General features: G+C 46.3%; 1 protein-coding gene across 1 annotated transcript in view; it reads right to left on the bottom strand.

Annotated features, from left to right (window-relative positions):
* Positions 1-18,137, bottom strand: part of LOC105280865 — a 190,461-nt gene that overhangs the window by 25,970 nt on the left and 146,354 nt on the right. Inside the window, exons 10-11 of the mRNA XM_026973194.1 lie at positions 7,120-7,260; positions 1,774-1,926 (exon numbers count right to left, since the gene is read on the bottom strand). Of these exons, the coding sequence (XP_026828995.1) occupies positions 1,774-1,926; positions 7,120-7,260 (294 nt within the window). The remainder of the gene's footprint in view (positions 1-1,773; positions 1,927-7,119; positions 7,261-18,137) is intronic.

Raw genomic sequence — 18,137 nt, 5'->3', positions numbered from 1 at the left:
CCTATAGGGGCGATACGAAAAAGTACAACGAGAAGATAAGAACTGATCAGTCTTACTTACAATTCCCTCGTTTCTCGCTTCCGCCTTTAAAATAAAAAAAAATAGAAACGAGACAAAAAGAAAATATAAAATTGCCGTTCAAATTAATCGACTCCTGTGTAGACTGAAATAGCGGTCATGGGGTGGGAGGGGGCGCGCAACAGAGGTGCAATTCGACGCAGTGTCGGTGTGCAGTCATCCATTGTCCGACGAGTAGTATCGCCACATCATAATTCCGACGGTAATCGCGGAGAAGCACAAAGATGTCACCGCCATCCCCATGCTCCATCAAAGGGGGTGGCGTCGTACTGGCGGACAGAATTCCTAGACACATGCGGCGGTCGTTCCCACCGGCAGTGAAAAGCGGAAAACCGTCGCTCGCGTCTAGCCGAGACGGCAAAGTGGAGGGAAAACGAGCGGCTCCGCAGGGAAATGACGTCGGTCCTCGGACCTTGGACCTTAAGGGCCAGTCGAAATTATACGCCTGGCCACTCGCGGTCCGAGAAAACCGTGTCCGGTCGACATTACGACGTCGGGAAGTATTAAAACGTGACTGCAGGCCGGGGTAAATGCGAGACAATAGCGCAGGACTGCGCTTTTACTCGCGCGCGATTTCGAGCAAGGACCCTTATTGCGCGCCATAAATATTCGCGAACCAAGTTAGCGGAATTGGACGTCGAAAGTCATTCTGGCGAATTTTCTTCTTTAACGAAACGCGCGAATTTTCGAAGCCGCCGGAAGAGTGGCTGTTGCTTCTGAGAACAATCATGAATTTTTATCGCAAAATCGTGTCGCGGCGTCGAAGGCTCGAAAAAAATGGGAAATTATTTTTGTAATCCTAACGTAGGAATTTCTTTTTTAAATTGAGCTTGTATTACAAGAGTAAAATTATTGAACTGAATTTATTAACGCGGAACGCCAAACTCGTTCAAATTATCCGTTAAAATCCAGTTCCATCAAGTTCTTCGTCGTTTTGCAACAACGTTCGGTGCTTCTGCGTTTGTCAGGGGAATAAAATTCCAGAGAGAAGACCAAATTGGAAACTATTCGATGGCGATCGTTCGAATTTGCGAGTCGATTTTCCGCACGCAACCGAACTGCACTGAAGTAATTACCACTTTCCTTGCGGCGCGTTGGTAACGAACACGACGATCGCTTTTTCGCCACCAAGCAGAAATATTCGTCTGGCGCCGACGGTTTTTTTTTCCCGCCAGCGAAAGTGTAGAAAAGAAAGAGCAGCCGGACAACCGTTTTTCACACCCGCGCTACGTCATTTGGCGTACTTCCAACGCTGCTTTCGTAAGCAGGACACGCCGAGTCCGGGAGGAATCGCGCGTGGTCCGGGAAGTTCGCCAGGATTCATACTTCCGGGGAACCATAAACGATGATGGGAGTACGATCCCGATGCCAACAATGAGGTTTTAGAATTTACTCGAGGTAATATCATCTTACTTTAAGGTATCATATTACTTCCATTAGTCTCTACAATGGTAGTTGGGTCACTGGATTAAATAACCATCCGTTAAATTAAGTTAATTGTTCTGCACTATGACGGCAATTTTGTCCCTAAATTGAATTAATCATCTGCACATGGAATTAAATAAACTATTTCGCGGCAAACTGAGGAACACAGTGTGTAGTTGCGAGTATCTGCGCGAGATGTTTGCCTTGACCGTCGGGGCACGCTCGAGGATAGCTGTGAAAGGGAACAATCCTCTCTCTCCGTGATCTTACCTTTGCGGCAGATGTAGTCTCCGGGTGAGAAAAGAACGGGCCGTAATCGCAGCACCAGCTCGCACAGGAAGCCGGCCTCCGTGTTCTGGAAGATCTCGACCCTCCTCAGCGTGTCCAGGTGCACGTTTATCGCGATCTCTGCCTTCAGCTTGTCTGGAACGCGCGCGAGAAACGAGAATTAATCGCGCGCAGAGGGAGAGTAGTCAGTCGTCGAAAGAGAAAATTCCAACGAAAGTTCTTGGGAGTGAAAAACGGTGGGAGCGAATCTCGCGCTTTCCCTGTGCGAAAAACGCATCCTACGTGGTGGAACCACCACGTGGAGCGACGCGGTTCTCCGTACAACAGGTTGTATAATATATAGCGAGATAGCACGGTGCAATATTTTCGGTTTAACTAGTGTGGCGGTGCTACCCGCGAGAAGCTACACGCCACGCGAGTTCTTATCTTCCTTTTTTTTCTTTGTATTATACATTTATACTATATCCAGGCCGCGCGCAGTATCTGGATCTCTCTCCCTCTTCCTCCCTCTCTCTCCCTCTATCTATCTATCTGTTTTGCGTTGCGCAATGGCTCTAATGAAATTTTTGCGCGGATCGATTTACACGGTAGCATCGCGCCAACCAACCAACATCGACCGGCGAAAGTTGGAAGTGCCAAAAAACCGTTTTTGTTGCTCCATGTCGCGTGACACTTCCCAACTTCCGCAACTGCGAAGTGTGAGGGTGGTAGTTCCAGTGCAGGGTGAAAGGGATCGCGCCTGTTTTTCCAAAGGCGACATCTCATTAGCCGGAGGCACTTTGTTGAACTTATCTTTCGTGGAGGGTGCGAAGGGATTCGGTGGGAACTTGCAGCAATTAGGCGGAACTGTGCAATTTGCGGCCGCGAACGCGCGACGCCGGAAGCACTCTCCGGAAGCGAAAGTTGCGAGCGATAAAGATAAGAATCGCGCGTCAAATCGTAAATTTAAGGGAGACATACATGTCAATAAAATGCTGTCACAATTAAGTAAAAAGTAATAAAGTTTACAATATTATAAATTATAAATTCAACGTGATCATTCATGATTTTCACCAAAGTATATTTTTTTCATTACGTTATTTACATTTTTATTAATATTATTAAATTACTTTCTCTGGAAGTCATAATAAAAGCGGAAAAATTCTCATTGTACCGGTGCTCTGTTGATTTTAACGCCCAGTTATTCTTCTCGGAAAATGCTTTGCGAAGAGATTTATTGTTCATTTATTATTTATTACCGCTTGTGACCACTAATTATTTCTTATTTACACTCGATGAAATATTAATGAAACAACTGTCAACAATTGAAACCGACTCGGTCTGACGCGACTCGCGGCAGTGTCGGTGTCTGTACAAATGGGTTTCCGACTGAAAATGCCGTTAATTAATAAACAAATATGCCTGATTAACCGCCTGTTGCGGTAAATATCGAGTTATTAATAATCATGCGGACCAGAGTGACGGCAACGGTAAAATAAGATTTATTGACTGACCGCGACACGCGCGCGCGTGCATTTTCCGCGCGGGACCTTGATTAACTGGATAAAGCTTACCGTTGTTCCTATTATTGCCGATATAATAATGGCAGCGTGCGCGCGCCAGAAATTGCCAGTTAACCCGGAAATACGTCAGCCATTGCTGTGAGTGCGCCACGACGTTTCCATTGTTATTACGGCAATATTGGCGTCGTTACGGTAATTAACGCGCGAGTGCCGCAAATTTCACGCTAAACGAATTGCGAATGCGCGAGAGCGAGCGCCGAACGAACGAGTGCATTTTTCGCACGCGTGTACTTCGTCGCGCGTATCGCGCGCACCTCGATATCACGCATAATGCGGCCTAATTGCTCGTCTCTTGCGCGCGCTGCCCGCAAGCCGAGTAATAGTCGCCCGCGCACAAAAACGCGTGCGTGATATAACCGTGAGTCGTATGTAATATATGACAGCACATATTTGTAAAACATTATGCGCAATTAAGACTTGAATATTAAGCGAATCGACTAATTGCGATGAGGATGTAGCTTGGTCTCTTAAAATTAATGCGCTTTGAAATCTCAATCGCGATTGGTCGATGCGCTTGCTGCTTATACCTTTTTAGCATACGTTTTAGCATCTTGATGAAGCGGATCCGAGCGGAAATAGGCCGAGAAAATTCAGACAGCGGAATTTGAACTTTCGATCCTCTCTTAAGGGGGAAGAATCCATGAAAGCTCCGCTAAAAGCGCGGCTTGATATCGATTTACGATGTCGAGGCAAATGTAACGTATCAGAAGTAAGGATTCAGCCCGATTATTCATCGGGAAACGTCAGTGTTGCGTTAAAAAGGAAAATGTATTTCGTGTTTCCCGTTTAGCAGCTTTCGACATGATTTTGCGACGTGTTCGCTTCGACACGAGTCTATCGATACATTTCAATATTTAATTTTCCAACCCTCCCCTCTCGCTCTACATTGTTCGACAATTTTGCAAAAATCGTGTCTTGCGAGTTCGAGCAAGATGGTTTCCCGAATGGAAAAAATTCTCTTGAAAGGTGAGAGCATTTCCGGCGTCGCGGGAAACAACTTTGCTTTTTCGCTATTTATTTCTCCTTTAACGTCGCGCGCCGGCAATCTCCGATTTCTTTATTTAAATAAAGAAACCAGTTGCAAAGTGAATCTCTCTCTCGCATTAAAAGGGCTTATTATGCGCGGGAGCGCATCATGTACGAGCCGTGTATAAAATCGTGATGAGCTATCGAGCGAAACAATGTCGCTCCCGTCCGCCCTCTCTTTTTATTTGATTTTAAGGAACAAAGGAACTCGCGCGGTAGGTCCAATGTATTATAAAATCCGCCCCCGCTTTATTACAGCGCCTCTCCTACCCGCTGCGCTCTCGTAAACAGAGCAATTGCCAGGAGAAAAGAGATATGAAATTTTACAGTCGTGCTGCAAAGGAACGCGGTCTACCCCGCGCTCGCTCGCCACGTGAAAAATTAGCCAAAGTTTCCACAAATGAAAGAAAATACAAACCACGTCGTACTCGCGACTCGAAAACTTGAATAGGAAAAACGGACGGTTCTCCGAGAGCGAGAGAAGCTCTCGACGACGTAGCGTTAAAGCGCTCCATGTACGCACATCCAGGTGCAGTAAATTTCAACTTCCGCGCGCGTTACTCGATACGATTCTACGGAACTGAGTTTGTTACGTTCTAAACACGCTCGCGTGTTTTACGTTGCAGCCTGTTTTACGATGCACGATGCGAACGGTCGGTGGTATTATTATTATTACTATTACGCCGCTTTTACGGGGATTTTAATGGGGCGTTCCTGGCAATAATATCGTTTCGCTTCGCGATCGGCGAGATGCGCCGTCCGCGGAATCGGCTGCGGAAGTGCACTCTCCCACCCCCTCCCTTCATGTGTACACGAGCAAACAGCAATAAAAAAATGAAAGAGAACCGTCGTAAAATTTATCAAGAATACACACTTGTCGGCGTAAATCTCGGCGCGGGCGCGATCATTACTTTCGGAGTAAATACGTTTACGTACCGTGGAAATAAATTGTCGCGATACACCCGCGGCGGTGCGATAATAACGGACGGGTACAAGCTGCGCGTTACCGTCACGCTGACTTTTCTGCGTATTAATCAGATTTCGTTCATGTGAACGTAAGTAAGACGGGTGTTTTAAATAAGGGAGGAAAAGGTGTGGCTATTTTTTCATTGAACCACAAATTACGAATTTAACAAGAGAGAAAGAGAGAGAGAGAGAGCTGATGGGGGTGGGTATCTATAGCGTCTCTATAGCGCGTGCGAAACAAATTAGTAAATTTTCATTTTGACTGCGCTCCGCAAAAACTTTCAGTGCACATTTCTCTCTCTTTCTCTTTCTGTCTCGCTTTCTCTTTTTTTTCCTCTCTTTCGCGACGAAAATTCATACACAACAATGTTTGCTCTCGTGCACTAGTTTGCACTAGGGGGATGGGGGGTGAGGGAGGGTGAATGCGACGACGTTGGTAACCGTACACGTACATATACCGCTTATGCGCCGGTTTTGCTCGCATTTTAGTTTACAGATCCCGCTGACGGTTACGGAGATCAAATGTTTCCCGTGAAATTATACGCCAACACTGAGTAGCCGAGAGGAAGGGAGAGTGGGTGGGCGGTGGTATCGTTTCATTACCCGTAAGCACTTCGTTCGGCGTAACTTAGAATCGCCGTTATTTGAGTAATAAATTAGAGTTAGAAACGGAAGGGCTTCACCAGGAATTCTCTCCATCTCTCTCCCTTTCTCTCTTCCACCCCTGCCCCCATCTCTCTCTTTCTTGCTCGCGACAAGACTCTCACGTTAATTGCATGTTCGTTAAGTTACACGTTTGCAAAATAGCTTAACTGGGCTGCGCGCCGGTGTCGGATTTGTATAATACCATAAAGCTGCGATCTCGTAGCGCGCGCGCACGTCCAATTTTTATGGTATAACAGGTATATTTCGCATTTTACGGAAATGTATGTTTGCGCGAGCACGCGCGCGTTTATTTAAAATATTCCGCATTAAACATTAATAACGACAACTGGCCGGCGACGCGCGCGGACGTGAATGATTGATACGCAAATAAGCAATCGCGTTTTCGTTACATCGTTCGATTTTTATTTCCGCATTTTGTTGCGGCCGACATTAAAAATTTCCTGTTGCAAAAATAACCGATACGTGCTCGAACAGCTTTACCGAGTTTACGTAAAATAATTCGCCGCCGGTGCATACCGTAGCGTTCCGCCCGTGTTTCCCGTTCCCGCGCGCGTTTCTCAAATTTTAAACGAACCATTTATCTTTCCATACTGAGATTTTCATCTTTCGCGCTCCAAGGTGCTCTTTATTTCATTAAATTATTCCAGGCACATTTATGCCTGGAATACATTGTAGATATGCGGAGAGAATATATAGTATAATACACACAGCATCCAGTGTTACGGTCCAGATGTGCCTACAAGACACATCGCTGAATAAATTATCATCCTTATGAATTTGAGACTTTTGCGCTTACTTAATACAACCTGATTTTGCTTCCTAGCTCCTGGATTTTTTTCATCTGACACTTTGATTCTTGGTTTATTTCTGGAATCAAAGTGACAGAAAACGCGATTGCAACCAGGAAATCTGATCAAATTATCGTGAAAATGTTAATCAAGCGAATAATTTCATTAGTGAAACGTGAACTAGTTCTTCGGTAATAATTTATTCTTCTTTTATTTTCAATCGGATCTGCTCACGATCCGATGCACTGTCGGAGAATTGTCGATCGCAAAGCTGACAAATTACACGTGAATCTCGCTAGTAAACATAAACTCGGACCCACCTGGAAGACAACTCACTGCTTTCTCCTCGTCGGAGCACTTCTGCGTCAGCCACAGATAGTCGAACCACTTAATAACTTTCACCTGCAAGTGATTCGGCACCCTCCGTATCCTCATGTATGTCTTCACGCCGTCCAGCTTCGCTGCAACCAACATACGATCGTTTCCGTTACAACTGGTTGTTATCTGCATCGTGAAAGAGTCACCCCCTGTGTATTATTATAATATCAGACATATATGCATGAGTTTTGGTCTCTCTTAAAAACAATCTTGCCTTATTGTTGCAATGTGCAAAGAAGAATTTATTATTATTATTATTTATTATTTAATTATTGTATCGCATTTTGTATCACATTGTTTTAACACGTTTTGAGGATTGTAACGTTTTAATTTCTAATTTAGTTCTAATTTCTCGTATTGTTCACCGGAGCGCACAGTGGGCTAAACTCGAAAAAAGCTGGCCAAAAGTAATAACTCGAAAACATGACGTTTTAGAAAAACATGTTTCAAATAAAAGTTATAGGGTTTTAAATCAGGTATTAGATAATAATACTAGTATGACCTTGAATAGCGTTGCCAAGGTCACGCAAAGGTCACCTTGAATGTTTTAAATGGGAACCTCCAGTTTTCATTAGATATTTTTGTAGCTTACCTCAAGAGCTTTTCAGAACACTATAACAAAGTATTTATCCGTTAAATACTTCGAAGTTATGAAGCTTGAAAGTTACAGTCGCTACTGCGCCGCGTTGTACGTTACGCGGCATTTAAAAATTTCACGGTGATCTGTACATGATCTTGACAACACTATCAAGGTCATACTGGTATTGCTATGTAATGCTTCACTTAAAAACCTACAACTTTCATTTCAAACATTTTTTACCAAAACGCCAAATTTTCGAGTTATTACGACATGAAAATTAAAATAAAACATCCTGTATATAACGCAAAGGTGTGCGTTGGTGTGCACAATTCAAACGGAAATACTTAGTTTGAATCCTACACAAGATGATAAAACAAGAATCCCAAACAGCCTTTTACAGCTATTTAAAAAAAATGATATTGAACTTTACTTCTTTCTTATATTTTAAGAAACCAAAAACTTAGATTAACACAAATTGATGAACAAACATTTTTAATGGTTATAACTGTTTGGGAAAAGAGTTTCACTTCTATTTATAGAGTAAAAAGCAAAAGTACTTGCATCCGCATACAAGATTGTAAGCTATAAGCCTATACTCATTCATAATTCGTTTTTCGGAACATTAACGCGTTGCCTCCTATTAATTGTTGATTAATGGGAAGGAAATTTTTCCTACGAAACTCCATTCACATTTTTGAAAATACTGATATCCATGAATCAAAAAAGGTCGAAATGCACAGATTTCCAAGAGTTGAAAAAATTCGACCTTTGGCCAGCTTTTTTCGATTCTAGCCCACTGTGGAGCGGTGAGAGGGAAGACCAAACTTCATATCGTTCATATATATACACACACACACAGCATCGGCGCATACAGTTATAATATATTCGCGCAATAATTCCGATAGTTCGGCGAGATACGCCAGTTGATCGTGAGATTTTTGCGCGCTGACCGCAAAGTCCGTTCCGCAATCTATTCGCGCACAAAACGCGCGGTATTAATTTACCATCGACTAATCACGCACAATATCGTGCATGCCGCATGCTCGATTGCAATTAATTATCATTTTAACATCGGGGAAGCTCGCGGATCCATCCCCGTGCGCGTCGTTTCTGCAACGAGATAATGCGCCATTATACCGTTGAAATGTTCCGCGGGAGTATTAATCTTCGCGGTCGATTTCGGCAATTAATGTCGATAAAACCAGGTATCGGGTGAGCCGCGCGGTACCTCGATAAATCCGCGAATGAAGCCCCGACAAAGTCGTGGAATTAAGTTTTGCGCAATAGAATCGCGATACGAGGATATTGCTTTATGGACCGCCATTGAAATTCTTCACATTCGAAAGCGCCTTTGACGTCCCGAGCGTCTCAATTATATCCATTGTTGTGTCAGCTAATTGCCAGATAATATGTTTACAAGCTGGTAACGAGTCTTTTATATGGAACAATATATTTATCTTTCTCGCGAGGAGTCTGTCGAGATGAAGGCCGCCGGCGTTATCACTTAATTAAAATGGAGAATGAGAAATTCTCTCTGCAATCATTTCTTTCCATCTCGAGAAAGGCGAGAAAGGCGTCGATCGAATCTGTTAATGCAGCCATATCATGGCGTATCCATTCGCTGCACGGGTCATCGATAGCGATGCAGTGAAACGGAAAACTAAGATACGGTTGTAATTATTATATGAGAGCGCGTTTCCAGTGCTGCATATTCATGCGATCAAAGATATTCAATTTCCGGAAGGCGAGGCAGTTTGAAATGAACAAAACTCGTCGAGATAAAGTTGATTATCTATATGCCGCCAGAAACGTAATAACAATCATGATTGATAATAAGATCTCAAAGAGACAAGAAAATTGTGAATGATTTTAGATCGTTGTAAATATTTTACCGACGAATACTGGACACGATATCCAATTGTACACGAATAATTCCATGCATATTAAAATTTTACATGAAGCATTCGGAGCAAGTATTCGCCGCAGCAAGTTTTATTAAAAACTAGTCGAAGCCTAATTTCAGAAGCGGGCGTTTCCATTGTCGATCATTGCGCGCACGGTGTTTGCGGAGGTGTATGCAAAATAAAAATTCACCAAGGGGGGAAATTGAGAGAGTAACGTGCGATACGTGCTCGCCGTGCCAAGCGGGTTCACTCGCGGAATGCGGTTCCGTAAAGCACGGCGTATTTCCGCTCGAGGTGACGCGGAGAGCGCGGCACGTAGTTGGTTTCAGCTAAACTTCCGGATAACAAGCGGCACTGAGCAAATGTGTTGCCGGGCTAAACAGAGAAGCATATTCGCATGAATCATGCTGGGGATTCCGCGATGCGAAAATATGTCAGACGGAAGGAAGCGGAGAGGAGCGGCGCGTAATTGCGACGGCGACGAGGATGCATCGGGACGCGATCGCGCTGGGATGCGTTGCTAGGGGGTGGCGTCCGTTGGCGGGTTGATCCGCGCGGAATCCGCGCGCGGCCACGCCGATGTTCGCTTCGCACGTCCTAAAGATCTATAAATATGGATGGCTGCAGGCAACCCGAAAGAGAGCGAGGAGTGCATATCAAGAAATGCAACGTCAAACTGTTTCCGAATGCCAATTGCTATCCAACGTTAAATATTCAACGTTCGATATTCAATCGAGCACGCAAGGAGCCGCGGAACCGATAAGGGAAAACGCGTTTCTTTGTCAAATTACCACGAGCGATTGCGTTCATGAATACAACCGTTCGTCTCTCTTTCTCTCTCTCTTTCTTTGCTGGAAAGAGTCGTTTATTCTGCCCCTTCCCGTGGTGCGCGATATCGATCGAATGATCGATAAAAATGTTGATTTGGAAACTACAAAATCTTTCGCGATCTCTCGCTCATTTACATTCGAATTTAATTAATCGTCGGGAATAAACATTCCCGCGTCTTTATCTTTATTTTATCGAGTGACTTACTTCCGCCGTCACGGAAACTCACGGCGCGATGGCATAAAATCGCATGACACGTTTAATCGAGCGCACCGCATCGGCTTTCGCGATGCGTCGGCCGCTTCTCCCGCGAGCCTCGCATTTCCGAGGTCTCCTTCCGGTTCTCTCTTCGCGGCCGCTCAAACCCGAGAGCCCGCACTGCGGTGCTCGCTGCGGCGATTTAATTTTTCGGTACGCTCGCTCGCTGCCGCCACCGGGGAAGGGTAGGTGTGGTGGTCGACCCCGGTTCCGCTCCAGGGGTGGTTGCCGTCGTTTCGCGCCGATGCACCCGCGCGAGCAATCAACCCCAGGTATTTCTCGGATCGAGTTCCGGTTCGCGCTGCGATCGGATCTAGGTGAGCGCGAGATTCGACATCCCCTGAAAATAGGGATATAACAGGGATATGTGCTTCGCGAGTGGCCTCGCCTCGCTTGACTGACAAGGAAGAGGGATTGGTCTCCATCGGAAATGGGCTTCTTCCGGCCCGACCGACCGGCAGCCCGTACCCCCCTTCGCCCACCCCGTCGGCGCAATCTAACTTCCTCCCCGTATTTCGCTTTCTCTCTCTCTCTCTCTCTCTCTCTCGTCGACGATTTAGTTTGCCGGGATTCACCGGCGAATCCGAACGGGACGGCGAGAGAAAGGAGGAAAGGGGAAAAGGGGGCACAGACCGCGATATCGATGATATACAGCGGCCCGGATTCGGCCGATGGAGCGGTCAAAGGAGCGAGAAGACTCTCCCTGGCCGCGATCCAGCCGGCGCCCGTTCATCCTCCGCCGCATATCCGATCATTTTTCCGAGCGGGTTCGTCGAACCGTGCCACGGGAAGGGTGGGTGAGTGGATGGGTGGATGCAAGAGCTTCGGGCGCGTACGTACCGTCGGAACAGACGTAAAGCCCGGCATGGACGTTACGGCGAACGTTAACGCGCGGACGACGCCCTGCGCGCGGAACGATCGCGTTAAGGGATGTACCTAACGTCGACGCTGAGATTCTCCGGCTCGTATAACGTCGCCGGGTTCACCTTTTTACGAGGTCACCCGCCGTGCTAGCTTGCTCCTTTTTCAGTTCGCGATTAAAATTGCGGAGACCACACTCAACGACAATATTTGAGGAGGAGTGAGGGTGAAGGATAAAGCTGGAAGAATCGCCGCTGTCTTTTCCTTCTCTTCTGAGATGCAAATTTGCATTTTTAATTCGCCCACCGGAAGGTGCTGTCATTCCTCGGCAAGCTTCGACTTGCGGAGATCAGATTTGCGATTCGAGAGATCGAAATGCTGATACGTCGAGCGGAAGCCTTCACTAATCACGACCTGATGAGGGGGAGGCACACGAAAAGAGCGTATGATAATTACGCGAGTAATTCCATCTTTCTGTCTTCCCTTGCCGCCCTTCCACCCCCAACAAATTCGCGTGGGATACCGCTTGAAAAATTACTGTTTTTTTCGTCTCATCCTCGTTAGTCTCGCTCCTCGATCTCGGCGCGCCTCGACGCTGTCTGTGCCCGAACGTGCAACCTGAAACTGACAGTCGGAGACGAGGCTCCGGAAGATCGATGGATCCTCCCTGGGACACGGTCTTAACGACCTTGTTCCATGTTACCAATAGCCTCCACGAGCACGTCATTACTTTCCTTTCAGTCCACTCGATCAAGGCACTCCCCCTAATGAACGGCGTCTGTAAATGGTTTGCACGTAATAAAAGTAAAGACAGCGGCAGACCGTCCGCGCCGTCCCCATAAATCATCGCCGGAGGACGAAAAAGAGAGATCGAAAAAAAGAAAAAAGGAAAACCGAGGAGAAAGGGGAAAGAGGAAAAAATGCGCCCGTTGTCCCTGCACCCTGTGGTTCGGCGAAACGAAAATTCCACCCGGCCCGCACTCTGTCCGTCGCGATGCCATTTCTGAGTCTCTTCCCTTTCCGCCTTCCCCGCTTTTTTTATTCCGATCGCTGTGTCATCGAGAGAATGCCGCACGAGTCCCTTTTGTCGACGAAAATATGACCGGCACACGCGGATTTCATTGCAATCGAGTGGAGAGGAAAAACAGGAACACACATCCCCCGGGCGTGCCGATTGCTTCGGCCTTCGGCGATTTTAATAAGGTGTACTCAGCAAATATTTCCGAAACGGGAACGCGATTGTCCGTGCGGCGCTTTTGCTTTCGAAATTCCGCCAGCGTGCCTTTCCGCGCGGCACTGCCTCCGGGATTAATTTCCGCGATGGTCTCCCGGGCCAATTAATCGGGGGAACGTAGTCGCGTTAATTATCACAGAATTCTAAACGAGCGTACACCACGCCACGTCGCGCCGCGCCACGCCGCACTGCTTCGTGCCGTCCCATTATGGCGGATTCGCTCCTCATTGTTATCGCGAAACGCGATATTCCGCTCGCCGCTGCATTATACTGCGCGCTCTCTTTGGCGACTCGAGTTTCCCCCGTTTCCCGCCGCGATTATCCCCGAGTTTTTCCAGGTCGACTGGATGTCCGTTGTGAATTCCGCCGCGGTGCGGAATGCGCGTCGGGAGAGGGAAAACGCGTACCTCTGACTCGCTACGAGCAAAAAGATACTTGAGAGAGGTAGGGGTGCCTCGACTGCCTTGAGGCGAGCGATTTTGATCGAGGAGGTGCGGAAAGTTTGTGCATATTTTTCCGCGGCGAAAGGAATGCCCGGAATTCCGTCGTTCGGAACTATCGGATCATCTCCCCGATGAATCGGAGGGTGGGCTTTGAACGAGTTCATCCTCTTCGTGCCTTTGAAGTTAATTCCTCTCCTTTCACGTGGCCGGTCCATATACGCGGATAATTTCCCTTTCGTCACTCTCGGGGTAAATTTCCCGGCGCGTCGCTGTATTATACGACGCTTAATTCGAACTTGTATTTATTCGGATCTCGGCGCGGGTGGCGCAATTTCAAGTTTCGCTTTGGAACTTTCCGTAATTCGTGCCGCGGGACGGCGCGCCCCTTTATTAATCCGGTAACATTGAAACGTGTCCTGTCATGGAGATTAGTATTTAAATTACTTCGCCGCGCGTTACGGGATCGAGAGTGGCGTGCAGCAGCAGCAGCAACACGCCTTCTATCTTCCCTTCTGTGTCGCGAGGCTACATTATCATCCCTCTTGCTCGCGTCGCGGAGCAATCACAGCGGCACTCGCGTTTGTCGCGAGACAACGTCGCTGTCTCGTTCGCGAGTGCCTCGACAAATTCCGTGAGGGTGCTTCGGCTATACGCGAGGGACGGAAGAACGGACGATTTCTCGACGCGCACTTCCGCCTGCAGAGCTCTCGTAAATATCTAAAGACCACTTTGATTTCAATCGATAATTCATTTCGCGAATGGCGGGACGAACGTGACAAAGCTAAAGCAATTCTTCTGTCTGTCTCTCTCTCTCTATCTCTATTTATCTGCCTCTCTCGCTTTATCTCGCAGTTCGGCAGGTAGCGGGCTGAAAGTGAATTTCGACGCGGCGGATCGATGGGCTTCTCGAATCAACGGGCTTCCGCGTCGCAAACGCAAATAGAATTGATACAGCCACCTCCGTGGTGCCGTAACTCCGGCATTTCGCCCCGAAACGGCTCTCTCCGGAGATCCCGCGGCTGCGTTCGCCACCCTTTCGCCGCACGTGCGCATCGGCACCAGCCGGCGGCCGTTAAACCCCTGGCTAGGCGCAATACGGGCACGCGGGGGCTTTATTTATGAATACGACGAATTGGATAGACGTGGGGTGATTTAGCGAGAGCGCTCCTCGGCGTCCGGAAACGGTCGTTCTCTCGACTCGACTCGACTCCACGTGAGATATACAGTGGAACTCGCGGCAGTGAGTGGAAAGGGGGTGTAAGCGCGCGACGCCGGAGGGAAGAAAAGGGATCGAAGGTAAAAGGGGAGATATTGGAAGCCGCGTTATTCCATCTATTTGCCGCGCGGCTTCCTCGCGATGCGCTCCGGCGTCGAGGGAGCGTGACGTTCAAAAGCCCCGAGCCGAGGCAAAACGCGAATGGGGTGAGAGAGAGAGAGAGAGAGAGAGAGAGAGAGAGAGAGAGAGAGAAAAGACAAGAGGGAGGCAGAAAGAGGCGAAAACAGACGCGTCAACGTGAAATCCGTATCCGAAATTGCGTTGGTAATAGGGGATGCACCATCGAGCCGTGTCGCCGTGTCGTCTGTTATCACTCGCTTCCGTTGGGGGTTGTTCATCCCCAAAGAGCGTGCGCGCGGGAAGTGACGTTAAAGATACCTTCGCGAATTCAGAATATCCTTCACCGCCGACGACGTGAAATCCCGCAGAGACTACCGCGATCGCGAAGACAGAATTTTCATCCCCTTTGCCCTCGCCTTTGTACATAAAACTAATTTTTATTTAATTTCTGTCTTCAATCATATGCATTAACAATTACTTTATTTTTCATCTGCGTGCGTCTATTTCCTTTTTCATCGCATCGCGCTATACATCACACATTATCTATATTTTCTCGTAAATACCGATTTATTCACGAAAATCGCGTTCCACAGTAGTCGAGGACCGCGCGTGGTCAGACGCGAGCGTCGTTAAACGCGTACGAGGCACGTATACGCGCGTTCCGGGCGTGTAATCCGTGATAAATCGGTCGCTATGAATTTTCGGTAGGCCCGATCGGATACGGGCGTACTGATAAGGGCTCGACAGCGTGTAGTTTATAGAGGATTAACGCCGGCCGATCGAGTGGAGGACCGAAATGACGCTGGATTCGACCGGGAACAAAATCTGATCCTGCCCAAACGGAGTTACGCGCCGATTGTGCGCGACTGCGCGCATACGTAATTGGGCATTAAAGCAATCGGTATCAAGGTGTACCGAAGCAGGATTAGCAAAAGGGCTCTTTGGCTCCCTTGGCGTTTGCCGATACCTTCCCTGGACGCCAATGGACTGGATGCAATTGCTTCGGCAAGCCGTAATTGCCGTTCCTTTGCGCCACCGTCTCACCGTTAATCCCGCCGACTACATGTTCATTACAGTTGTTAATTAGAAAGCAACTTTGAGACGCGTAACTCTAAAATATAAAAAATATATAAACTTCGCGAAAAGAATTAAAGTAACACAAGTATTATATTATAATGAGCAAACAATTTTTCAAACTACAATATATGAAAATTTATTAAAATAATTAAAATGTGAATAATTGAAATATACGACAGTTTATTAAAATGGTTTATTAAAATTAAAAATAATTCTAGCAGTTTTATTTGGAACTCTATTTGCGTGGATTCCCAATTGCTACGAATTCTTATGAATTTATTATACGTTGCGTGCGTTGCGCAATCTCCTCAATAATTTTGAAGCTTCTTGCCGTGGCGAAAGTGTTCGTTTAAATGAAAGAAAAGTTATCAAAATGCAGAATTTTCCATGCATGAAATACGCTTTAGCGTCGGCAAGACTGATGTACATATCCCCCGATAATTCTTCGCACCGCGCACGCTGAAGGGATGAAAAATGGCGCGGCGTGCGATCGGGCCGGTAAATCGTCCTATCGTTGTTACGTCTCATCCCATTCGCCGATGCACCCTTAATAGATGTTTCGCAAGATACACGAGCTAACCCGTTAACCAGCGTAGCTCCGACGCGGATTTCGCGTATAAATCTTCCGCGCGAGGATTTCTCGCGAACATGGATTCATGCAGGTCTTTTTCCGGTGGACTTCATAGGAGTATTCTAGGTATCTCCGTAAAGTAATCCACGTACGATCGACCGACATTGCATTGTACCTTAATCCGCTTTCTTCGGCGCGACCGAACTGAATTTTCAACTCGGCCTCTTCGCGGAGGAACCGGTGAAATTTCGCCGGCGTTTTCTTCCCAGCGAAACGCGCCCTCATTGACGTCGTTTTCTGAAGTTTCTCATGCATACCGGCAGCGAAATTCGGATCCTCCAATCTCGCGAGTCTTGCCGTTCGCGAGCAATTGCGCGAGCAAATGATCGCACTCGATAGCTCGGAATATTGTCGGAATAATTTAACGTTTGTACATTTACAGTGTGTATACAGTGTATTTTCACGCATCACAAATGTACACATTAAGCAAACACTCGGACATCATAATTACAACGTGCTCGCTTAATTCAAAATTAATTATTATTATTATTATTATATTAAGCAACTATGCACAGCTGTGTGTTATTATAATATCATATATCGAGCTCCTGCTCGCTAGCGAGCGCGTGATGACTTGCACGGAATTTTCCTGAGCGCTGCGCTGAGGAGGAGTTTTTCTCCTCACTTTTACAGCTAACCCCCGTCCTTGCGGTGGAAGAAGTACCGCAAAAGGCGCTCTCGGAGATGCCCACCGCGCCCTTGTGGAGTACGTGCTCGCTTTGTCCACGGAACCGCGGGGACGGAAGGCCTTTGATTATCGGGCAGAAAAAGGGGATGGAGGCAGGCTTGCACTGACGTGCCGTGAACATCGTGAACTGAGATACGAGAGTTTATTTAATCGCGTCCGGGGAAATCCGTCTGCCTTTGCGGACCGAGTAGTCATTAGGTTGTCGGTATGTCGCTTTCGAGACACGTTCCGCTCCGTCTTCGAAGAGGACGATGAACGACGACTACGATGGTTTTTCCAAATTTTTATTCAGATGCAATCCCCGCGTCTTCCGGAGCTTCTTCTTTTTTCTCACTTCCGACACCGCGGAACGGCTCGTTTTACCTACGCGGTCTCTAATTTGCGACGTTTCAAGTTTGATTTTGTAACGAAGAGTGAAGAGAGTCTGTTCCTTCTACAGTGCGACATCGCAGAACGAAACGAGAGAAATTGTTTCACGGACTTGAGGAGTTCAATAACCGCCGACGTTGTTATATATAATAATAGTAAAGTTAATAATAATATCTCACATTAGAGAATAATATATTATGTATATATTACATATTTTATTAAAATTATATTTAACATAATAATATTATAAAATATTATATAATTTTATAATATTATATACATTAATATAATAACAAAATAGTAGAGGAAAGTCCCGATTATGAGATACCATATCGATTTTGCCGAATGTAAGGAAATCTATAGGCAGAATTTTAAAATGTAATACGTTATCTTGAAGAGAATTTAATAAGCTTTAGGTTGGTGAAATGAAAAATCTAATTTAAATGTTATTTTTTCTGAAAATTAAAAAAATTTGAAAAAAGAGCTTTACTCAGGATCGAGAAAGTGTGCTCCTAATATAAGATACCTCGAGAAATCGGTGTTAAAAGTGCAAAATACATCAGTATTGCAATTAAAAAACTTTATTAGATAGTTTTATAAAAATATTGCTGCCACAGCCTTCGCCAAATCTTCACGATTCCACTGTCGACGCTTTCTCGTTTCTCTAACCTCTATAGTCAGATTCTATAAAAATTAAATACACAAAAATTCGTAATATAAATTCGTATTAACTTTTCATTAACCTTAAGTA

This window comes from Ooceraea biroi, chromosome 1 (assembly GCF_003672135.1).
Source record: "Ooceraea biroi isolate clonal line C1 chromosome 1, Obir_v5.4, whole genome shotgun sequence".
Lineage (NCBI taxonomy): Eukaryota > Metazoa > Arthropoda > Insecta > Hymenoptera > Formicidae > Ooceraea > Ooceraea biroi.
Note: the sequence above shows the minus strand (reverse complement) of the source record. Positions and strands in the feature narration are given on the sequence as shown.